Below are 22,504 nucleotides of genomic sequence, written 5' to 3'. Positions count from 1 at the left end.
TTCATGCCCTAAATTCTTTTGAAATCACATTAGAAGATTGCCTTGAATGTCATACGTTTTTGCAATATTCCATTATGCCAAAACAACATGAAACCATTGTCAGTATGACAACACATTCCTTTCTGCAACATGGCAAATAATTTTGCATCAGCTTATCTATGCAACCTTATTTCAATTCACGCTGGGCGATGGTGCAGCCCAGCAGTTACAGCGTTCGCTTGTCACGCCAAAGACCCGGGTTAAATTCTCTACATGGGCACATTGTGTGAAGCCCATTTCTGGTGTCCCCTGCCGTGATATTGCTGGAATATTGCTAAAAGCGGAGTAAAACTAAATTCACTCACTCATGTCTCAACTTCGCTTTACAATAAGAAATGTTTTTCAATGCATCTTATCAAATAGCGTCTCTACATATCAATTTTTGAGATACGTTTTATATTCATGCTGCAAGCATTCTGTCGAGTGATAGAGTATACATGTAAAATGACAGCTAATTTGTTCACGTGACTTTTCCACAAGGAAATTATCTCACAGCGAGGACACCCTGGCCGCACGGAAAGTGAAACTAGGATCCCCGTAAAAAAGAGAAGCAGAAAAGCGTTACCTCATACTGAAATGCCGGGACCACCAGCGACGGTAAGATAACATTTTACTGTTTCGTCATTCTGTTAAAATGGGGGTAAAAAACAATTCACTCACTAACTAATCCGTTGTTTTGCTTCTTATCTATGGTATAATACCATGCTGGTTTGTTCATTAAATTATTTACTTTCGTGTGATCATAATGTGGAATTTCAGTTTCAGGCACATTAGCGTGATGCATTAATGTTACATCGTTATAAATTTAGGTTTATAAACCATAAACACACGCTCTGTCATCGTACCGCATGGTCACAATCACTGGATGGTCTGCTCCAGACTCGATTTGTTTACAAACAACATCGTACAGCTGTAATACTACTGAAACAAATATACATGTATACTCATGTTTTTGTGACAACCGTACAATCGACCCTGCTATTAGCAGAAATTTCTAATAGAAGTGGAAAGTGTTTTCTCTCGTCTATTCACTGATAATGAATCATCGTTCATATTAACCAGAAAACACATACATGTATATGTCGACACTCGATAGAGACTTAAAGGTTTGAGTCTTACATGAAGCGGCTTGAGCGATTTGAGTCAGTGGCTCTATACAGAATACGTCTATTGTTCATTACAATACATACTTCCCTGATAGTGTTTCTCTTCAGTGAGTGTAGTCGCTAGAGAAGCAAGTTTCATAACCCAATACCTAACTAGCCTGTATGGGTGTTGAACATCGTCGTCCGTGAACCCCACTGGAGTTGGGTGTTTAGTGTATTTTTTGATATGACTATTCAGTTTTCAATTCACGACAGCGTCTCTCATGTAAACTACTTTCTAAACGTATTGAATCATTAATGATAATTTAAAACATAAACTGTTTTGCTATTATGATGCAAAGGTCATTTGTCAAGCAAGTACAAGCAAGCTTGACAACGGTACAATGACAAAACTTCCAATCATAATAGAGTAACGATTTTACCCTTCATAACAATATCTTGCCTTTACCGTTTCTCTCAAACTACATATGTAAATCAAACAATGATGAATAAGTCTGTCATTAGCCCTAATTTCATTGGTTTTTCCACCGTCTTCATAAATATGCAGAGCATGTTTGAACACGTTTGAGTTTTTTCAGCACTCGAATTCCTTGAAAATATATGATTTCCTTAGCTCTCATTATCATTTATAAGTTCATTTCCGACTGTAACACTGATACAGTTTGGCGCCATGTGTCAGACAAATCAGATAACTTGCGAGTATCACTTTCGGAATACATCTACTTGTTTCTTTACCTGTAAAACATACGCTAAGATCAGAAAGAACGTAGTTTTACATACATGGACATGATCTTAAACATTAGTAAATAGTTCAGTCAATAGTTCAAACATATATTCATTTACATAAGCTTTGTTACCGGTCCAAATTTCTTCAGAAATTAATGCTTAAACCATTATTTTCCACAGCTATTTTGCTTCTGATGCCAACTGGAATCGGTTTTGTTGGATAACCGAGTCGGGTTGTTCTCTGGCATTGTGGTTGTATATTGTACGAAAAGGAATACTATCAGTAAGAGTAGACTTCAAAAGATTGGAGGAAGGTAATGAATGGTTGTACGAAATGTATTGGGTGTCAAAATGAGTTGATATAACTATAATGTAAGATATAATTAAACCTGTTTGAGTGGCATTCAGAAATGGTGTGATGAACAAGGGACATAGTTCCATGGATATACTTCTTAATTACAATATATACGACGTTTAATAGATGCTAAAACCGTTATCAAGCAACAAAGTATGTGTATATCATTGAAGTGGGTGCGTCAACATGAAGCATGCGACTTTATGGATAACAACTTCTTGTTTATTGCATAGAGCGACGTGACGTACATGTATATATTATATGCTTCATTAAGTTGTACGATATCGTATATCCATATAACTTTTTCCTTTGTTAAAGATCTATTTTCATCAGAATTTGACGAATGTCGTAATATTCATGACAGTTCATGACGAGAAGGTTGGCCTCCATTGTTACTCTCACGGATGATAAGGCCATATATAAAATATTCTTGTTTCTCATTACCGCTCGACCCAAAAATTCGAACCGGCCCTAATTTTTTATATTTTTTACACAAGCGAAAATGCAACTTTGACTCTCAAAATGTGCATGAATCTTTCAGAGTTCTAAGTTTTGATTTTCTATCGGAGAAAAGGCGTACATTTGCACAGAAATCAAAGGTTTTTGACATAAAATGAAATAAAAAGTTAAAGTAAATCCGCCCGCCCGACCTATATTTTTTTAAAAAGTGATGAGAAACGGACGATAACCCTCCATCTCATGCCTCCTCCTGATCCCCCCTCCTCCTGATCCCCCCTCCTTCTGCAGGGCACTGTGAGTGAGCAATGGCTGCTTACATCATAAATCAGGACGATACCTCGTCAGGTCAATAGGTCCTGCCGAGGAGTAAAGTTCAGTGACCATGATGTTGGTGTAACAATAACAGTTTCTCGGGTTAGTGATTCATTGCTGGGTTCAGGCACGATTAGAATAATTCACGTATAAACAGGAACTGCCTCGTGTTATTAACGTATCGCTTAATGGCACCATCACCAGCATTCCATTTGAAGTTATGTGAATTCCACCACTAGTAATTACAAACACTTAGCACTCATATCGCGACGTGTATGCGTGATGTGGGATGGAAACCCGAAGTCATGCAGGTCTTATTATGAATATATATTACCTTCGTGGGGATTCCCTGTTACTGTTAGATCCCCAGCAAGATAGTCCTTTCGTAAGAGCAAAACAGTATCGAATCGTCCGGTTTGGTGACTTGATTCACAGCGTTTTTTATCCTACCCGAACCACTGTTTGTTGTGGACCGTTGTTCGATATATCAATCAGTGGATTGTCTGGTTCTGGCTCCATTATATACAGACCGCGGTCATGAACATGAAGAAGAAATAGTGCGGCCTAAAACAACATACAACATCATCAGCAAAAAACACTAAACGCCAAAAGAAACGTTACCCTCCTTCCTTTATGACGGAGGTACCTATCTTCAGCTCGCGTTGTGATGCGTGGACGTCCACTTTCTGGTCTGTCTTCGGTGATCCCAGTCTGTCTGAAGCCCTGAATAAGCCTTATAACCGTGATACGGTGGCATCCGTGGGCGTTGGCAACAGCATTGTATGTCGATCCCATCTGCACCATCCCAATGGCTCTTTCTCTCCCTTCAGCTGTTAATCGTGGCATATTTCTCGTACATGTGTATCAGATCCTGTCTTCTAGGCTCTCTTTATACCCTATAAAATCATTCTGCATGTGAAATGGATGTAAATACTGTTTGAATATTGCTGCGTTTTGGCGATTGATATTGCTATGTGTAAAATGGAAAGCAAAAATGTTAACAAAGATAATTGTAGATGTTCCTAAACATTTTTTCACAATATCAAAGACACGTTTTACTTGTTTTCACTAATGCAAATCAGCAGAAAATGTTTTTAAAAAACTGAAATCATAGCAATGATTATTTTACAATTTTACACACTCTACAATAGTTGTTTCTTGTTTTAATAGTTGAAAAATTGTGACTTTAAATGGTTTATCATTGCCCAAAGCAGAATTTTATTTCAACCTTTCTTTTGGAGATCAAAATCACTATTTTTGGTTTATTTCGGCATGGACGAATAGAGGACAATTTAACTCTTCTGAAAAAGATGCATTTCACCAAAATGTGAATGCATTTGAGATTTTGTTTTCGTGATTTGCATAAAGCTGTGTTGTTAAGCTTTCTTGTAAACTAAAACCTTCTAAAATATCTTTGATAGTTTTTCAGTAATTAATAAAGGTAGGAGGGTAACGTTTCTTTTGGCCTCTAGTGTATGCGAACTAGCGTTGGCGTTATGATTGCATACTTTGAGCAAGTCACTGTAATGCCTCTTTTCACATGTAAAACATTATTATTAATATCGAAATATTAAAATTCAAAATATTATGCTGATTCGTTTTTCAAAAGGATGATACGTGTTTTATGACCTCTCTTCTAATCTGTATCCTAGGACCCGTGAAGGTCCGGGTCAGAATATTGGCCTTTAGTAGCCCATGCTTGTGGTAAGAGGCGACTAACGGGATCGGGTGGGTAAGGCTCGCTGGCTTGTTTGACACATGTCATCGGTTCCCATTTGCGCAGATCGATGTTCATGCTGTTGATCACTGGACTGTCTGGTGCAGGCTCGATTATTTACAGACCGCCACCATCTAGCCTGAATATTGCTGAGTGTGGCGTAAAACTAAACTCACTCACTCACTGTATCATAATTTTTATTGTCCATGATTTCTCTGTCTGAGTGTACCATTAGAATAGAGAGTAACATGCACTTCTTTGATTACTAACAGTAGATATCTTGTATTTTCCCAAGTAAATAATTGCTCTGTCTGAGGGGTTCGTGCAGATTCTTGAAGTGTGGCATCCATCTGTTTGAAGTACCTTCGCTAGCATGTGTGAGCAGTGACCCATTCATCGAATGAACCGCAATGCCCAACAGTGTGGCCATATAGCATCGACCGAATTCTGTATTCGCTCTGATTATGTTTTCGGCATCATACTGGTGGCTTTCAGGGAAGTACTAGACTAACAACTAGTCCCTGAAATGAACATAGTTTTCTGAAAAAAGTTCATAGTAAAAAAAAAAAATATATAATGAAAAGAAGCCCTGTGACTTTCTTCATTTTCAGCCTGAAGCTGAGGAAATCTAGACTTGCCACATTTTCTAGTCTTGTGTGGGCTTTCTTGGATATATTTGCTTCAGGGTCTGTATGACAGACTAGGGAAGTACCTTTCTGACGCTTTCCTCCCATAACAGACAGACATGCTATGATGACATAATGAGAGCTGAATTACGTTTCAAAGCAGCGTACATCAAAAGTATACGAACACTCTCTGTTTAAGTTACTAATTTGACACCAATGTAACTTTAATATTCTGAATAGTGGCTTAGGCCACTCTTGTCACAATTCTGAAATAATGTCTTTTTATCAAGACAGACAAATTATATTATGCGTTAATATATTTAGGATAAAATTACAGCAGGATGTTGCATAAAAGTATGACTACAAAACACAAACGAGTCATTTTATAATAACTGAAACACTATTATGTTGTTTTCTATTATCAATGCCTAAAGGAAAAATATGTTGTATTATAGAATCATGCAGGAGCTTCAATTAAATATCAATGTTATGTTCCAAGTGAAATAGATTTCACTTTCCCCGAGAAAACCGAGGTTTGGTGACCACACCACACGGAAGTCAGCGAAAGTTTATGGTTCATAATGTCTGTAGTAAATGGACCGCCTCTGTGGTGTAGTGGTTAGAGCGTCCCCCCCGGAGAGCGGAAGGTCGCGGGTTCGATCCCCGATCGCTTCATACCAAAAGACGTTAAAATATGGTACTTGTTGGTCCTTGCCTGGCGCTCGGCATTAATGGGTACAACAAGGACTGGTCGGCTCGGAATCAGTATAATGTGTCTGAGTGGGGTATTCATGCTTCACTGCGGGATGGTATCTCAGTGGGCTAGCATTATAAAACCAGCTTCAGTCTGGGCTAGTACAAGCAGCCTCACATACACATACACACGCATGCACGTCGTCATATGAGCGAAATATTCTCAAGCACGACGTTAAACCCAATTTCACCTCACCCCACCTGTAGTAAATGTATACGACTAAATGACATGCTGTCAAATTGGAAGACGGTATTGGTGTTTTAACAATACAGTAACACTTCACCATCTGAGGGAACGCTAATTCAACAAATTAAATCTCGTTGAAGTCGCCGTGTGAGCTAGTTCCATGTATATGTTAATTGTAGACTCAACAGTTGTATACGCACAACAAATAACTATAACAAGTTTGGTTTCTGTTATCGCAATCATAGCATTTGCGGAAGATTTCAAAACGTTCAAGACTGGCTCTAAATTTGCTACTACACATATACTCTCCCCCAAAATAAACGCATAGGTGGTATTGATATATGAAATTTCAAATATTTTTCAAATAAGTGTTTGTTGTAATTTTGCTATTATAATGCGCAAAATCGCATCTTCTGAAATTTTAATGTACGTTTACATTCGAAAGTGTCAACTTACATAAAAATGCCATGGAGAAACAGTGGTTCGCAATACGCACGTGCAGTTCTGAGAAATCGTGGGTAGGGACATTGCCTATTTAAGGCGGTTTTGCTTTTAGACGGTCATTGGCATCTTTTAGTATAATGAAAGAATAAACCCAATCATAATTGCTGTAAATCGAAACATCGCCATTGAAGGAGGCTGGGAGTCTCAATCTGCCGTTGCACATGACCTCAATGCATGATCACCAGAGTACCATCAGTTCTTTATGGGGTCGATATCAACAAACCAATTCTACGCAAGATCGACCTCGAATAAAATCTCGAAATTACACCTAAGCGTTTCTTTTTGGGAGAGTGTATATGCTATCGTGAATCTTTTTAGATATACCAATTAGCCTTACTGGTTCCAATCAGGCTTTAGTTTAGTTATTTTAGTTGAACATCACGTTCTGGATTTAATGTTAACTAAAATCAAATCGTGAATCGATGAGTTCCTTTGTTGAGACGTTTGCCTAGAGCAACCATGTACAGGCATGGACCCTGACTGACTGACTGAGTTTGGTTTTACGCCGCTTTTAGCAATATTCCAGCAACATCACGGCGGGGGACACCAGAAATGGGCTTCACACATTGTACCCATGTGGGGATTCGAACCCGAGTCTTCGGCGTGACGAGCCAACGCTTTAACCACTAGGCTACCCCACCGCCCCTGAAATTGATGGCGAGTCTGTTTTAGTGGTCACGATTTCACGCTTGACGCCGACATGGAAGACTGCTTGTCTTCCGTGAGTGAGTGAGTTTAGTTTTGCGCCGCGTTTAGCAATATTTCAGCAATGTCACGGTGGGGGACACCAAAAATGGCTTTACACATTGTATCCATGTTTGAAGTCGAACTGGGTGCGCCTGTGCGCTTATTTTTAAGAGTGTAACATGCTCATTTTATAGGGACGAAAGTGAAGGAGACGGTGTCTTGCATCAGCTGGCTGACAGTTCGGCAGTTGTACTTCGAGTGATATTTCTGAGCTGGTAAATAGGCATCAAATAGAGTCACAGGTTGTGAAGCTGGACGTTGCACCTAAAAACTACAGATACCAAAATCTACTGTTATGCAATAAGATACTATTAACTATAAGAAAAATTGGGCATTCGAAATATGAATTTACTATTTAAGTTGCGTGTTCTTTCGGAATTCACAACGCACTCGTAAATGTTTCCACAATCCACGTGACGTTATAGATCTACTTAACAGTATAGGTTCAACTCGCGTTTAGTGGCATTTCACTTCCGGGAGAGAAGACATGGGTACAACACATTGAACTCTTGAGAAATCTTACCCAGATAACCACCAGGCTTATACACCGCCCCTAAACAGCTCGAGTGCCGAATTCATAATCTGTAATATATTTATGATCGATTACTTAATACAATTTAAGAATTATCAATGTAACTGGCACATTTGCACACAAAAATCGTCAACGCCAGAGAGTAATCATTTCTGATTACCCTACTCAGATCTGATTACCCCCGAAACTAACAAATTCCACTGGGAATATAAGGCAATATAGTTACGACAATTGTGTAAATTATAACTGAAAATCAGTGATTTCACCTGGTGGCCAGACTGACCTATCTGGACTGCATACTAAAGGTATAGTGATTGTTTGTAGATTGTAATTGTTAACTCCAAGGTTAAAACTAGGAAGTGGAAAGCGATGCCAGTAACCCAGGAAAACGAAACCAGAGCTCACACAAATGATAACAAAGAATTAACATGTATGAAATATGATCATGAAAATACCCTTCACTTAATATTTCCTTTTAGAAACACAAGTGTTAATTAAAGAACAATATATGCAAGTCACAATAATACTGACAATTAGAATTATGACAGCAATATTATTGATGATATTTGTGAAGATAGTAATTCGTTTTAGTCCATACACACGGCATTGACATGTTGGCTGTTCTTGACGACATACATTGCTAAATAGGAAAACGCATAAAAATCCATGCAATATATTTTAGGGGTGAAACGGTATACCGCGGTATTAGTAGAACCGCGGTATTTTGCCTTCGGTTCGGTATATACGATAATGCAATCCAAAAATTCTTTATTTTTGATTTTCGTACCGTCATTTTGTTAACCTTTATAAACATTTTCAAAAATGTCTAGAAATCGAACCATTTTGTCAAAATCTATCTGGGTTTGGCTCTTGTTCTCAATTTTCTGCATTATAATCATATCTCATGTACCGAACCGAAACGGACCGTGCTGAAGGATTTGTACGGTAACCGCAATACGTACCGTACCGTGTTGGAGCATATCGTTTCACCCCTAGTATATTTCCAATATAATGACGCCACAATGCATTATTTATAGTCTGTATTGCTACCTGGATGATATCAGTATGATACACATCTATTTTCGTAAAAATGCACACAATACTCCTCTGTAGGATTCAGGTTAACAAGTGTCGAGTTTTTTTATTTGGTTAAGTATATATTCCGGTATCTATTCATTATATTAACCGCAACATTATTTGCCTAACAGTCCAACATGCCGGTAATGTCATCTTGCTTTTCTGCATATTGTAATCCCGAGCCATGATCATGAATTAACTGAAAATGTCACCATGATATGCCGATGGTATTCTGACCAGCAATAAAAATGCAACTCATGAAAATTGTACTTTTTCAGCATGAGTTTGGATTTGATACTTTTACACAATTGTTTCGATTTCTTGAAATTGCGTTTCTTTTGCTGGTCAGTATATTTTCGATTCAGTTTCGGTGTCCAGAAATTTGATTAAGTATATATAACTTCAGACTGCCCTAACGTTATGTATTTGTTTTCCAGTTAGTAATTTGGTACGGTACACATGACTATATTCTTCTTTCTACTTATTTTTAAGTGTATTTATTTCTACTTTTTGTAGCCATAAGGTACACTAAAGTTCCTACAGCCAGTGGCCATGGAAACGGATAGGGTATACGTTAACTGGAAAAGCATTGATCCTACAGGGCAAACCACGAGTCTGAATCGCCTATATAGCAGGGATTCCTGGGATCGCGACGACCCAGTGCTGCTGCACGAGTTGTCTCCACATAACTACCACATGAGGCGCTCCATTGGAAACCACATCAACCAGCCAATGAGTATACCAATGCCCTGTGAGAGGATGAACAACTATTACAACTTTGACCACCAAGAGCCCATTTATAGCACAGTGAAGAGCACTGCCAAACAAAGAGCCATATGCTTCGAGAACAGCTTGTTTGATGAGAATTCCCCAAATTTGATAGATGATAGAAAATATTCGGTAAAAGTTATCAACATGAGTGCTGATGATACTCCATGTTTGCTGCCAGAGATGCAGAGGCCACTATCTCTTGGAAAGGCACAAACAAGTTCAAGAGCAGACCTGTCTCCGGTAATGTTCCGAAATCGACCACGCCCTTGTCTGTCAACGATTCAGCCAGAGAACATATATGAACCTGTGGAGAATCGCAGAGCGATCAGCACCCAGCGGTCGGTTCATAGTCAGTATATTAGCTTTGAGAGAGCGTTGTCGATGGAAGAAACACCCCCCAAAATTCCTCCAAGGAATAAAATCAATCTTGACCAGCGTGAAAGCTTCCTTTGCAACATGGCCAGAAACGAGAGGGCTGAAAATACCAAGTCACATGACAAAAAGATATGCCTGCCAACCCAAATGCAGTCAGAGAGCATGGTCGGTAGATTATCTTGCCAACCCAAACAGAGTGCAACTCTTAATCCGTGTCAAGACCCAATGGAGAGCTGCTGTCGAAACTGCAAGTCGATGGGGTTGAATGATCCAGGAATATCGTTCCCAGAAACTTATGTCGACATGAAGAGAGGCCGGCAAAGCGAGACTGGTGCTGGGTTATCTCAGGTCATGGATTGGAACTTGTATGACATCAGCAAAGTCTCTGCAGAAAGGAATCCACCAGAACTTCAAGCACGGTCGACTGCTGTGACGCAAACGTCTGACTTAGAAAACAGGTATTCTCATTAAAATAATATCTTGCACATATTCATTACAAAAACACCATGCACATGTCAATTACAAATAATATCTTGCACATACTTGTTACCAATAATATCGGTATAAGATATGTTTGGTTGATACATATCTAGACGTTTATCACTTTTTTAAACCCACGAATACGCATATGATATGATAAACTTAGAAACATCACCGATGAATTCAACCCACGAACACAGGTTCCTGACATATCCAAGGGACACCACTCTCCAACACGAATGGATGACGCTAGTTTTGGCCACTTGAATTAATAAGGAATCTTTACCTTTCAGGCAGTCGAATGTCTTGTCTCGTTCCTGCAGTATTGATACTCTTTCATCGGTGGCCACTTCTATTCAGACACCAGCTTGGTTTGATGATTTAATTACAACCAGTTTCTCTAACTACGCTCTTGGAAATCAGCGACATAGCCGCAGCATGGGCACATTGCCAGAGTCAATAGGTAAGTACAATATCTTATGATGCATGACATGCTATAAAGGTAAATTCTTATTAATAACTCATGATATGTCAGTTAAAGTCTTAATATTGAATTATACTTCATGGTTAAAATATACCTGGATAGGAATGTACATCTACTCATTTTGTAGATGCCATACAGGTTCCATACCGATAATATACTAAAGTACATTGTATGATTTCAGGCATATTATAAGTATGTGTTTATGAATCATTACCACTCAGTTAAGTTCTGAATACTTTTGTAATTTAAGGCAGCATGGACTTCATGAACAACATCAAAAGAGATCAACGAGTCTACTCAAAGACACATATGTACCAACTAGTCAAAACTCAGTTCAGGAGAGATGGTCATATCATCATCACAGGTCGACCAGGGACGGGGAAGACAGCCATGGCCTTTCAGATTCTCCGAGATATTGCTGCTGAAGGAGCAACTCCAATTGTTGTTGACACCCCCGGAGACTTCCCAGATCGAAAACCAAGTGGAAATGTCGTTATCCTGATTGATGACATGTTTGGGTCATACAAATATGAAGACCATGACATTGACCTATGGAAGAAGATCTTGAAAAGGCTGGAAGGAATCTTGGATGAGCAACCTAGAAAGCAGTACAGCAGTCCATCATTTTTCTTTATTTGTACGTCAAGGACATATGTCTTGAAAGAAGCACTGCCATTTCTTGGAAAGTATAACAGCACGATCTTCAGTAGTCAGTATATCGTTGACTTGGGAAAAGAGAGTGACTATGCGGATGTGGAAAGGATGAACATGCTTGACAACCACACCAAGGAAGGAATGATGCGAGGCCGTACAATCGATCGGGCGGAGAAAGAAGACATCGTTCGCTGCAGTACATATGCATTCCCACAAACATGTCAGCTCTTTACAGCAAGTCAACAACTACCTGGAAAGCCATTACTTTTCTTCCAATGGCCAGTAAAGTACCTGGTGGATATTCTGGAGCCCCTGTACCTCAGTGACAAAAGGAAATTTGCTGCTTTGCTCTTGATTGCAATCTATAGGAACAAACTGGACATCTCACTGCTTTCAAATGACAAGAATGTTGACGACGATTTTAAGGAAAGCCTTCAACTTGCTTTGAAGTACGTAGACGTGAAGGATCCCACACTAAAGCCATCAGAAATCTATCAAGTTTTCAAGATATTGACTGGAAGTTTTGTCGAATTGAATGGGGATTCCGTTTCTTTCCTTCATCCAGTCATATACGATGCTGTAAGCTACATCGTCGGTGAGAGAAATTCTGATTTTGTCCTCAAACACAGCACAATGAGATTCATCTATGACAGAGTCAGATTGATTCCATCAACTGAATCTGGAACGGCCTCACGACCTACAGAAGGGGACAGGTCACGGTTTTTGCTCCATTTGGCACCAGCTCACTTCCAAATACTGGCAAAACGTTTTGGTCAAGAAATATCAGCTGGACATTTTGCCCTTGTATGTGCGCATGAAGCATGTGCACTTCCTGAGTTTGTTTCGATCCTGTTTGAGTACCTGAAGCGTAAAGGCCGAGTGGCACGATCAGTTTCGAAACTCTCCAAGAGGCTGGGAGCGAGATGTACAATCCACAATTCAGACGTCATATATGGTGGCAAGTTCCTGTACTGGACGGTTTGGAACAAATCCATGGAACTTTGTAAGATCTTCCTTGAGAAATTGTTCTTCACAAAGAGAGAACGATGTCAAGCTGTCATAGGGTGCGCTCTGTCTGGAAATGTCAAGGCAATGACACTACTGTTGGATTCACTGGGATCCGAACATGCCACGTATGACCTTGATTCCTCAATGCCGTACCTAATAACGGACCACCCAGAACGTTTACAGAAGCTTGTCCTGCAGATAGTAATCCTCGGGTCAACGCCACTTCACATTGCATCAGAGAGAGGTCGACTCGGGATCGTGAAGCTTCTGCTATCAAGAGATTTTAACATCAATGAAAAAGGACCAAGGGTTGCAGCAACACCACTCCACTACGCATGTCAAGGTGGCCACATGGATGTTGTTTGTCACCTAGTGCAGAATGGAGCTGACATCAACAGTCTTGACTGGGTGTTCAGGACCCCTTTGCATTGGGCTGCTTCTTGTGGAGAGTCAGACGTTGTTAAGATCTTAACGTTCAACAATGCCAATCTTGATGTAAAGGATGATGAAGGGTTGACTCCTCTTCATTGCGCAGCATGGGGTGGACATTTGCAGACATGCATTACTCTCTTGAATGGTGGAGCCTCTCCTAAAATTCGGACACGCTACAACAAGACTCCCCCTGGACATCAGCATTGATGACAGCTTCAGAAGAGTTCCAAGACACAATCGGTATTTTTTAAGGTTTATTAGTAAGCATGTATTTTCCTCTAGCGAATGTTGAAGCAATAAACTTGACATGATAATTTTGTTCCTTCACTGATAAAAGGAATGATGTAATTGGCACATCGTGGTCAAAACCCCAATTCATGTTGCTCTTCATTCTAACTAACACAGAATTATTATAAATACGACTTCCACAACGCAATTTGTAACAATTCAGACCTTAGCTTCGGAATGACTTATGTACTTATTTACACATCTTTGTTTCAGTTTTCGACTTTGATTGTTACGTGGACAATTCCGGGCAGGCTGCATACAGGGTTGGACTCCGTGGACCGTTAATTCTGTCGGTTGCAGCGTCAGCAATAATGATTAAGAGACCAAGGAACCACGAAATACTGTTCGAGTGGTCGTTCCGATCAGTCAGGCGGTTTGGCCACACTGAAATATCTTTCAAGTTTGAGGCTGGCAGAAACTGTGAGACCGGAGAAGGGGTGTTCATCCTGCTCACAGTCGATGGCGCTGACATCATGGAATGCATCAGAATGAGACTGAAGTCGAAAGAAGAATCCGCAGAACCGGATCTGCTGATACACAGGAAGGCGCCGCCTGTCTACTAAAGGGTCAGATTTGTGTTCTTCACATCCGCAGTTCCTTGAACGATAAACCAACAGTTCCAAGAACAATCCATTTCAATATTTGTTGCCAAGGTCTCTGGCTATAATGCCACTTGTGTGTGCCAAACGATGGACTTTGCAAGTCAGCTGGTCAGATCAGCTGTATACTTAGTGTGCGTACATAGTGAAGTGAGGCTCTCTATCATTGGCTTCTCTAGTTAATATACCATCCTGGTTATAACGCAATAAAGGATCCTGGACCATTGTTGGCATTATAACCGGGGTAGACTATATGTAGATCATTGTTTATTTATGTACCTACGGTACCCTAGAAGTCTTATTAAAATATTTCTTTCCAAGGCGCCAGAAATAACTACCAACGAAATTTAGACAGACTGTTCATGAGGACCAACCAATCCATTTTGTTTCTGAGGCGCGACATTAGAAGCATAAGATTCCAGGATTCGAAAATTATACAGACAGTTCATGTCAAATGGAGTCATAAACAGCGTGGTAGAATAAGTCAATGTGAAAGAAACTCTTGAAATGAACATTTCGTCTCTTCATATTCTTTTGCGTTTTATGTACAAGTGGAGATGAGGGTGTAAATAGTTAGTTGTATCACAATGTTAACCTACACACAAAATGTGAAATGTTTTTCCCTCTTCCCTGTGGGAGATTTGGTTCCCAGTAACTGATGATAGTTATGAGATGCGACATCAGTTAGGCACGCTTACTTGGTTGAGTGCGTGTTATTGTTCTTGATGACGTGGATCGTTATGCATAATGTCAATTTTCAGATTGTCTGGTCCACACTGGATTAATTACCGACCGCCGTTATATAGCTGGAATATCGCTCAAGGTGGCATTCAACAACAAACACATTATTTTCCTGAACAATTAGCCTGTACAGTTTTGATAGGATTTGCTGAAAATGTTTGGTTTTTTCGTGCACCTTTTTTGCAATTTGAGCATTGAGACAAGGCTTTAGGTTTATTGCTATTTGGTTTATTGTCAAGGATTGGTATATCATTGAACCAGTAGTTGTGAAGATTAAGTAAAGCTTAGTTTCTGATCGAAATAATTCAGACTCGGTCACTACTGAGGAATGGTCACATAATAAATGTAGGCCTGTGTAGGTCGTCTAGTACGAATGGGCGTCCCGGTCAGCGGGTTTTATTGATACTTAATCCCTCACATTAATTGTCTGGTTATTTCAAATGGCTGCGCAGATTATACCCGTTAACTTATAATATAAAATTCACCCTGGTAATAATGCCCCTGGTTATAACACCAATGGTGTTATAACGTTATTGTTTACCAGTACGGATTGCCACCGATTGCAATTCCCTGGATATACCACTGAAGTGCCAATTCCACCGCCAACTTTTCACTGAGCAAATGTTCCAATTCCCTGGTTATAATGCCTGATTTTGTGCCAAAATATGGACTGGCCTGATCACTTGAATACTTAACGTGTGTACATAGTGAAGTAAGGCTCTTTATCATTGAGTTCCTTAGTTATTTGCCACCCCGGTTATAACGCCATACATGCTCCTGGACCAATGTTGGCGTTATAACCGGGGTAGACTATATGTAGATCATTGTTTATTTATGTACCTACGGTACCCTAGAAGTCTTATTAAAATATTTCTTTCCAAGGCGCCAGAAATAACTACCAACGAAATTTAGACAGACTGTTCATGAGGACCAACCAATCCATTTTGTTTCTGAGGCGCGACATTAGAAGCATAAGATTCCAGGATTCGAAAATTATACAGACAGTTCATGTCCAATGGAGTCATAAACAGCGTGGTAGAATAAGTCAATGTGAAAGAAACTCTTGAAATGAACATTGTGTCTCTTCATATTCTTTTGCGTTTTATGTACAAGTGGAGATGAGGGTGTAAATAGTTGGTTGTATCACAATGTTAACCTACACACAAAATATAAAATGTTTTTTCCCTCTTCCCTGGAGGAGATTTGGTTCCCAGTAACTGATGATAGTTATGAGATGCGACATCAGTTAGGCACGCTTACTTGGTTGAGTGCGTGTTATTGTTCTTGATGACGTGGATCGTTATGCATAATGTCAATTTTCAGATTGTCTGGTCCACACTGGATTAATTACCGACCGCCGTTATATAGCTGGAATATCGCTCAAGGTGGCATTCAACAACAAACACATTATTTTCCTGAACAATTAGCCTGTACAGTTTTGATAGGATTTGCTGAAAATGTTTGGTTTTTTCGTGCACCTTTTTTGCAATTTGAGCATTGAGACAAGGCTTTAGGTTTATTGCTATTTGGTTTATTGTCAAGGATTGGTATATCATTGAACCAGTAGTTGTGAAGATTAAGTAAAGCTTAGTTTCTGATCGAAATAATTCAGACTCGGTCACTACTGAGGAATGGTCACATAATAAATGTAGGCCTGTGTAGGTCGTCTAGTACGAATGGGCGTCCCGGTCAGCGGGTTTTATTGATACTTAATCCCTCACATTAATTGTCTGGTTATTTCAAATGGCTGCGCAGATTATACCCGTTAACTTATAATATAAAATTCACCCTGGTAATAATGCCCCTGGTTATAACACCAATGGTGTTATAACGTTATTGTTTACCAGTACGGATTGCCACCGATTGCAATTCCCTGGATATACCACTGAAGTGCCAATTCCACCGCCAACTTTTCACTGAGCAAATGTTCCAATTCCCTGGTTATAATGCCTGATTTTGTGCCAAAATATGGACTGGCCTGATCACTTGAATACTTAACGTGTGTACATAGTGAAGTAAGGCTCTTTATCATTGAGTTCCTTAGTTATTTGCCACCCCGGTTATAACGCCATACATGCTCCTGGACCAATGTTGGCGTTATAACCGGGGTACACTACATTATATGTAGATCATTGTTTATTTGTGTACCTCGTGTTCCCTAGACGTCTTATTTCAAATCTTTCATTCGTTCAGGATTTTCATGTGTGTTGGTATTCCTTAACTATTGTTATGCGTCGATTGCCGCATTATCTCCTTTTAACTGTCACACGAGTGAAACGCATTAGTGTTGTGAACGGGCAAGTCTATTTTCCACAGAACCGCGTTATTATATAATGTTTGAGTTCGATTTGTATCCCCCCCAATACGATATTGCAAAAATGACTGTTATTAGTCAAGCAGACTTCGAATATACAAGGTTACACTTTAAAACAAGCGAAAAATTTCTGTAATCGTAAGATCCTTCCGCTAACATCGAGTCTATGGTACCATTCCAAATATGAGCTATGCTTAATGTGTGTACATAGTGAAGTAAGGCTCTTTATCATTGAGTTCCTGCCACCCCGGTTATAACGCCATACATGTTCCTGGACCAATGTTGGCGTTATAACCGGGATACACACTACATTATATGTAGATCATTGTTTATTTGTGCACCTCGAGTTCCCTAGACGTCTGAATTCAAATTTTTCATTCGTTCAGGATTGTCATGTGTGTTGGTATTCCTTAACTATGGTTATGCGTCGATTGGCGCATTATCTCCCTTTAACTGTCACACGCGTGAAACGCATTAGTGTTGTGAACGGGCAAGTCTATTTTCCACAGAACCGCTTTATTATATAATGTTTGAGTTCGATTTGTATCCCCCCAATACGATATTGCAAAAATGACTGTTATTAGTCAAGCAGACTTCGAATATACAAGGTTACACTTTAAAACAAGCGAAAAATTTCTGTAATCGTAAGATCCTTCCGCTAACATCGAGTCTATTGTACCATTCCAACTATGAGCTATGTTTGTGTTAATGGCATGAATCACTATTAAATAGTAAGGATATGAAGTGTTCAGAAAACATGAATCAGATTATTGGGGGTGGGGGGATGTGATGTAATATAAATTTGCTATGAGGACAAGGATGTTTCATTTTTCAATTTGTTTTCTTAAACATTCCTCGTACTCCTTTTTATAAGGCTGCTTAAAGTGTTTGCATTTTGAATCCCTTATTTTCATTTTAAAACATTATGTTTGCCCGTTTTTTAATCATGCTAAATGTCTTTTGCTTTGACACGGGTTTCGTACAGATGTTGATTTGATGAGATGTGTTTCACAAAACAGTCGGTAAACAAGGAAACGAGGTTGTTGTTTTAACTCTACTCTGAGCGGGTTGATGGTATCGTTTTCCTGTGGGTAGTGGTGATATTTCCTGCTGGAACCCACTGAATTTTCTCAAAAGCTGGAAGAACTGGAATGTTTCAAATTATATACACAAAGAACTTAATTAAGCACCCTCTGTATGTTTGCAATTATTTTCAACACGTACATAAACGTTCTCGTGGTGACCACGCTGGAAAAAACATGAGTTTTTCTGACTCGAATGATCCTTTGACTCATAAAAAACGAGAAAATGATTGGAACATACATGCTGATTTTATAATGATGATTGCTCATTTAAAAAGCCCACTGATTTTCATACAAAACCATATCTGTACAAGTATGGCCCTGGAATGTTTAATGTCATTTTGAATGCCTTACACGATTCAAGGTCAAAACCGAGTGTAACCTCCATGTGAATATGGTAGTCAGCACTCTCCTCCCCATACCCCCTGTCATCCTCCTGATCCCACCGAAAGGGCAGTCTCATTTCTCATGTAAAGCAGCTTCCAGTTGGGCCAGGTTCTGTACAGGAGGATCCTGTTCTTTGTGTATATCTAACGTCCGTGTCCCAGTTTTTGAATCAGGTTCTCGTTGAAGGTATCTACATTCAGTGTTGTTATTCAGATGTTACTATTCAGATGATTTGAATTTAACAGATGTAATATTTTGTTTTGTGTATATATTTATCAGAGCAACTTTTCATTATGCTTTATGTAATATTTTATGAAGAAAATACATTTTACGAACCCGTCTCTCATTTCTGATTCTACTGACACATGCTGATGTTGACCCTCCGTAAACATTCGAATTAGTACAGGGCCCCGTTCCACAAAGCGATCGTAGCGCTAAGATGATCGTAACTCCGAAACTTTAACATAGACTTACGACTGTCGTAGCGCTACGATCGCTTTGAGGAACGGGGCCCTGGTCTTCAGCAACTCATGCTTGTTGTAATTGGTGGGGTAGTCTAGTGGTTAAAACGTCCGCCCGCCTCGCCGAGACCTGTGTTCTTCGATTCCCCAGATGGGTACAATGTGTGAAGCCTATTTCTGGTGTGCCCCCCCCCCCCTTCTCTCTCTCTCTATCTCCCCCCTACCCCGTGATATTGCTGGAATATTGCTAAAAGCGGCGTAAAACTAAACTCACTTTCTCACTCACTATCCGGATTTAGTAGATAGATGCTGGTGATGTCAGTCACGGAATTGTCTGGTCTAGACATATTTTACAGACGCCGTAGTGCAGCTTTAAGTTTGCTGAGTGCAGCGTTAGGCAATAAGCAAACAAAACGGTAACTCTTCAAAGCCGATTGCGTGAGTGGCTGCTCAGCAGGAAACATAAATCTTATCACATTGGTTATTTACTGTCTCTAGCGGGAGAGTACTGTGTCGCTCGTTTTCAATCGGGGAAATTTATCAAGGGTATTTGGTGTATTTGCTGAGAAATTAACTCTTAGATTTCGAATAATGGAAGTGGATCCTTGTACGCATAAGGGGCGCATCTGCACCCAAGATATTTCACAAAACTGTCAGCCAAAATCACCCTTGAATGCGCAGCTTGATCCATGTATGGTGCAATATGGCTTAAATTCACTTTGGAGGTATTTCTTTAAACTTAAACAGTGTGTGGCAGCTTGTGCAATGTAGAATTCCATACTTACGCCGGGCTCATGGTATTTGGACTGTTGGATTGTATAATACATGTAACTCAAGTGTATATGGGCCGGAGGCCTGAAATACAATAAAGATCTTTGACTTGACTTTGAGATGACACGTCCAACATGGATACCCTATTCAAACACATTACACTGACTCCGACCTGTGAAGATCCGGGTTACAATTTATCTTCAGCAGCCCATGCTTGTCGTTAGCGTTGACCATCGTATCCCAATTGCGTTGACGGATGCTCATGATGTTGATCACTGTATTGCCTGGTCCAGACCGCTGCCATATAGCTGGAATATTGCTGAGTGCGGCGTTAAACAACAAACACAACCGAGTCGACAGGCCTTAGTTCATCCCCTCATGCTGTACAGCAGCCAGGGTAAGAACAAGTACCATCCTTTACCGCCTTGTGGTATGACGCGACTGGGGATTCAAACGCCGTTCTTCTACCCATCCCTGTCACCCCGAACAGAACAAGGTGTATAACAGTACGTATGCATTAACGTTGCACAATATCGACCTGCAGTGTGATAAACCTCCTCCATAGAGTCAGTTTCTTATTTATTATCCGCTGCCGAGTCACGATAGTTCTGTACGGTTATAAATCTGCCACAGGTCAGCTTGGTGTATGTACGTGTGTGTTCCCACGGAGGTATGACAGACCTGGTTGCCGTTCCCGACTACTCTGATTTACAATGTATCTGCGGACGTATTACTCATTTAGAAACTATTCTGATCGGATACACTATTAAACCAAACACTTGCTCTTTTGTCGTGCACATTATACACATGAATTCACACTTGAACAGTTATGCACTGATGAACTCCTAAAGGAGAGAAAGTACTCGCATATAAAAACATTATTTTGAACTCATTCATTCAGGCATTCACGCACGCGCGGGCACACATGCACACGCACACACACACACACACACACACACACACACACACACACACACACACACACACACACACACACACACACACACACACATACATACATACATACATACATACATACATACATACATACATACAAACGGGCACTGTATATAGCATGAACCACAGACGTGTAATGAACATTATACTCAAAACAGATCTTCTGAGGTAGGCTTGCTTTAATTGTATTGTCCTGAAATCGGTACATGAGTGATTGAGTATAGTGTGGGAGTGGGTATGGTTTTACGGCTCTTTTAGAAACAACCCTCCTATATCTCGACAGGGACACAAGAAATGGTTTTCACGTAATGGAGGTGAGGTGAGGTAAAATGGGGTTTAAAACGTCGTACTTGAGAATATTTCGGTCATATGACGACGTCCATGCGTGTGTATGTATGGCTGTACTAGCCCAGATTTAAGCTTGTCTTATAGTGCCAGCTCACTGAGATACCATGCCGCAGTGAAGCATGAATATCCCAGACACATTATACTGACTCTGAGCCGACCAGTCCTTGGTGTACCCATTAATGCCGAGAGCCAGACAGGGACCAACGTCTTTTGGTATGACGCGGCCGGGGATCGAACCCGCGACCTTCCGCTCTCCGGGCATATTTCACGTAATGGAACCATGTAGGGGAACCGAACCGGGGCCATCGACGTTACACGCGATGCTTTAACCACTAGGCTACCCACCGCCTGGTCAGTATGAATAGGAATAAAATATGTTTTGTAATGTCACAATGCCGCTGTCAGGTTCACCTGAGCTTTCCCCAGATGGGTAGAATGTGTGTAGCCCATTTCTTGTGTCCCCCGCCGTGATATTGCTGGAATATTGCTAAAAGCGGCCTAAAACTAAACTCACTCACTCACCTGAGCTATATCGAGATGTGGAAATCACGGTTTTCAAACCTGTAATGATCTACATCAAACGGTATTTAATGATATCCGAAACAGATATGTGTTAAAGAGTTTATTTCGAGTAGAAAAGTCACAGAAAATTACATGCGTGATCAACTATGTCTATGACACAGATACCAGTGTGATATATATGACGGGCATTCAACACATATGAGTCATGTATGTCACGTGGTACACAACAATCACTCTATCCGGCTCTAAAGGTCCAGTTGTACATGCAGCCTTAACTTCGTTCCCACATGTACAGTCACGACTCAGTGTGTCATTTTGACAGCGGCCATGGCCACAGACGGAAATAGATCGGCGAGCCGGAAGAAATCACATAATTATATTAAATGTTGCAAAGTAGGTCACGTAGTTGGTAGCAACGTCCTGTTGTCTGGGTGATGTGACTGCTTTAGTAACTCAGTCAACACTGATGATATATTCAGTTACCAGATCAGGAAACATTCAGATTTCATGTTCCGCTCACTAGATTACATTTGGAAATACTGTATGTTAGAAACTGCTCAGTACTAGTCTCTCAGTGATCTTCACTTATTTGAGCAGTATAACACGTTCATATGCTACAGTAAATACATTTAAACTATTTAAAGGGTCGTAGAAAAGTATAATACTTTATGGATAACAACTTCTTTATTT

The 22,504-nt window shown here is 40.1% G+C and overlaps 1 protein-coding gene across 1 annotated transcript; it reads left to right on the top strand.

Moving 5' to 3' along the window:
• The first annotated feature begins 553 nt into the window (after positions 1-553).
• LOC124263769 lies at positions 554-19,096 on the top strand. The gene is made up of 5 exons (XM_046698474.1): positions 554-636; positions 9,657-10,744; positions 11,060-11,229; positions 11,501-13,584; positions 13,846-19,096. The coding sequence occupies exons 2-4, from the start codon at positions 9,693-9,695 to the stop codon at positions 13,549-13,551; spliced, it is 3,273 nt and encodes a 1,090-aa protein (XP_046554430.1). The 5' UTR covers positions 554-636; positions 9,657-9,692; the 3' UTR covers positions 13,552-13,584; positions 13,846-19,096.
• The last annotated feature ends 3,408 nt before the right edge of the window (positions 19,097-22,504 follow it).

Source organism: Haliotis rubra, unplaced genomic scaffold (assembly GCF_003918875.1).
Source record: "Haliotis rubra isolate DU_JTF1 unplaced genomic scaffold, ASM391887v1 Scf899, whole genome shotgun sequence".
In the NCBI taxonomy this organism is placed as follows: domain Eukaryota; kingdom Metazoa; phylum Mollusca; class Gastropoda; order Lepetellida; family Haliotidae; genus Haliotis; species Haliotis rubra.
Note: the sequence above shows the minus strand (reverse complement) of the source record. Positions and strands in the feature narration are given on the sequence as shown.

Excerpts from the sequence above, each read along its gene's own strand:
- LOC124263769 (XM_046698474.1), top strand. The coding sequence starts at position 9,693 with ATGGAAACGGATAGGGTATACGTTAACTGGAAAAGCATTGATCCTACA. Across the intron at positions 10,745-11,059 it reads ACGTCTGACTTAGAAAACAG|GCAGTCGAATGTCTTGTCTC; the intron begins GTATTCTCATTA and ends TTTACCTTTCAG. Across the intron at positions 11,230-11,500 it reads CACATTGCCAGAGTCAATAG|GCAGCATGGACTTCATGAAC; the intron begins GTAAGTACAATA and ends TTGTAATTTAAG.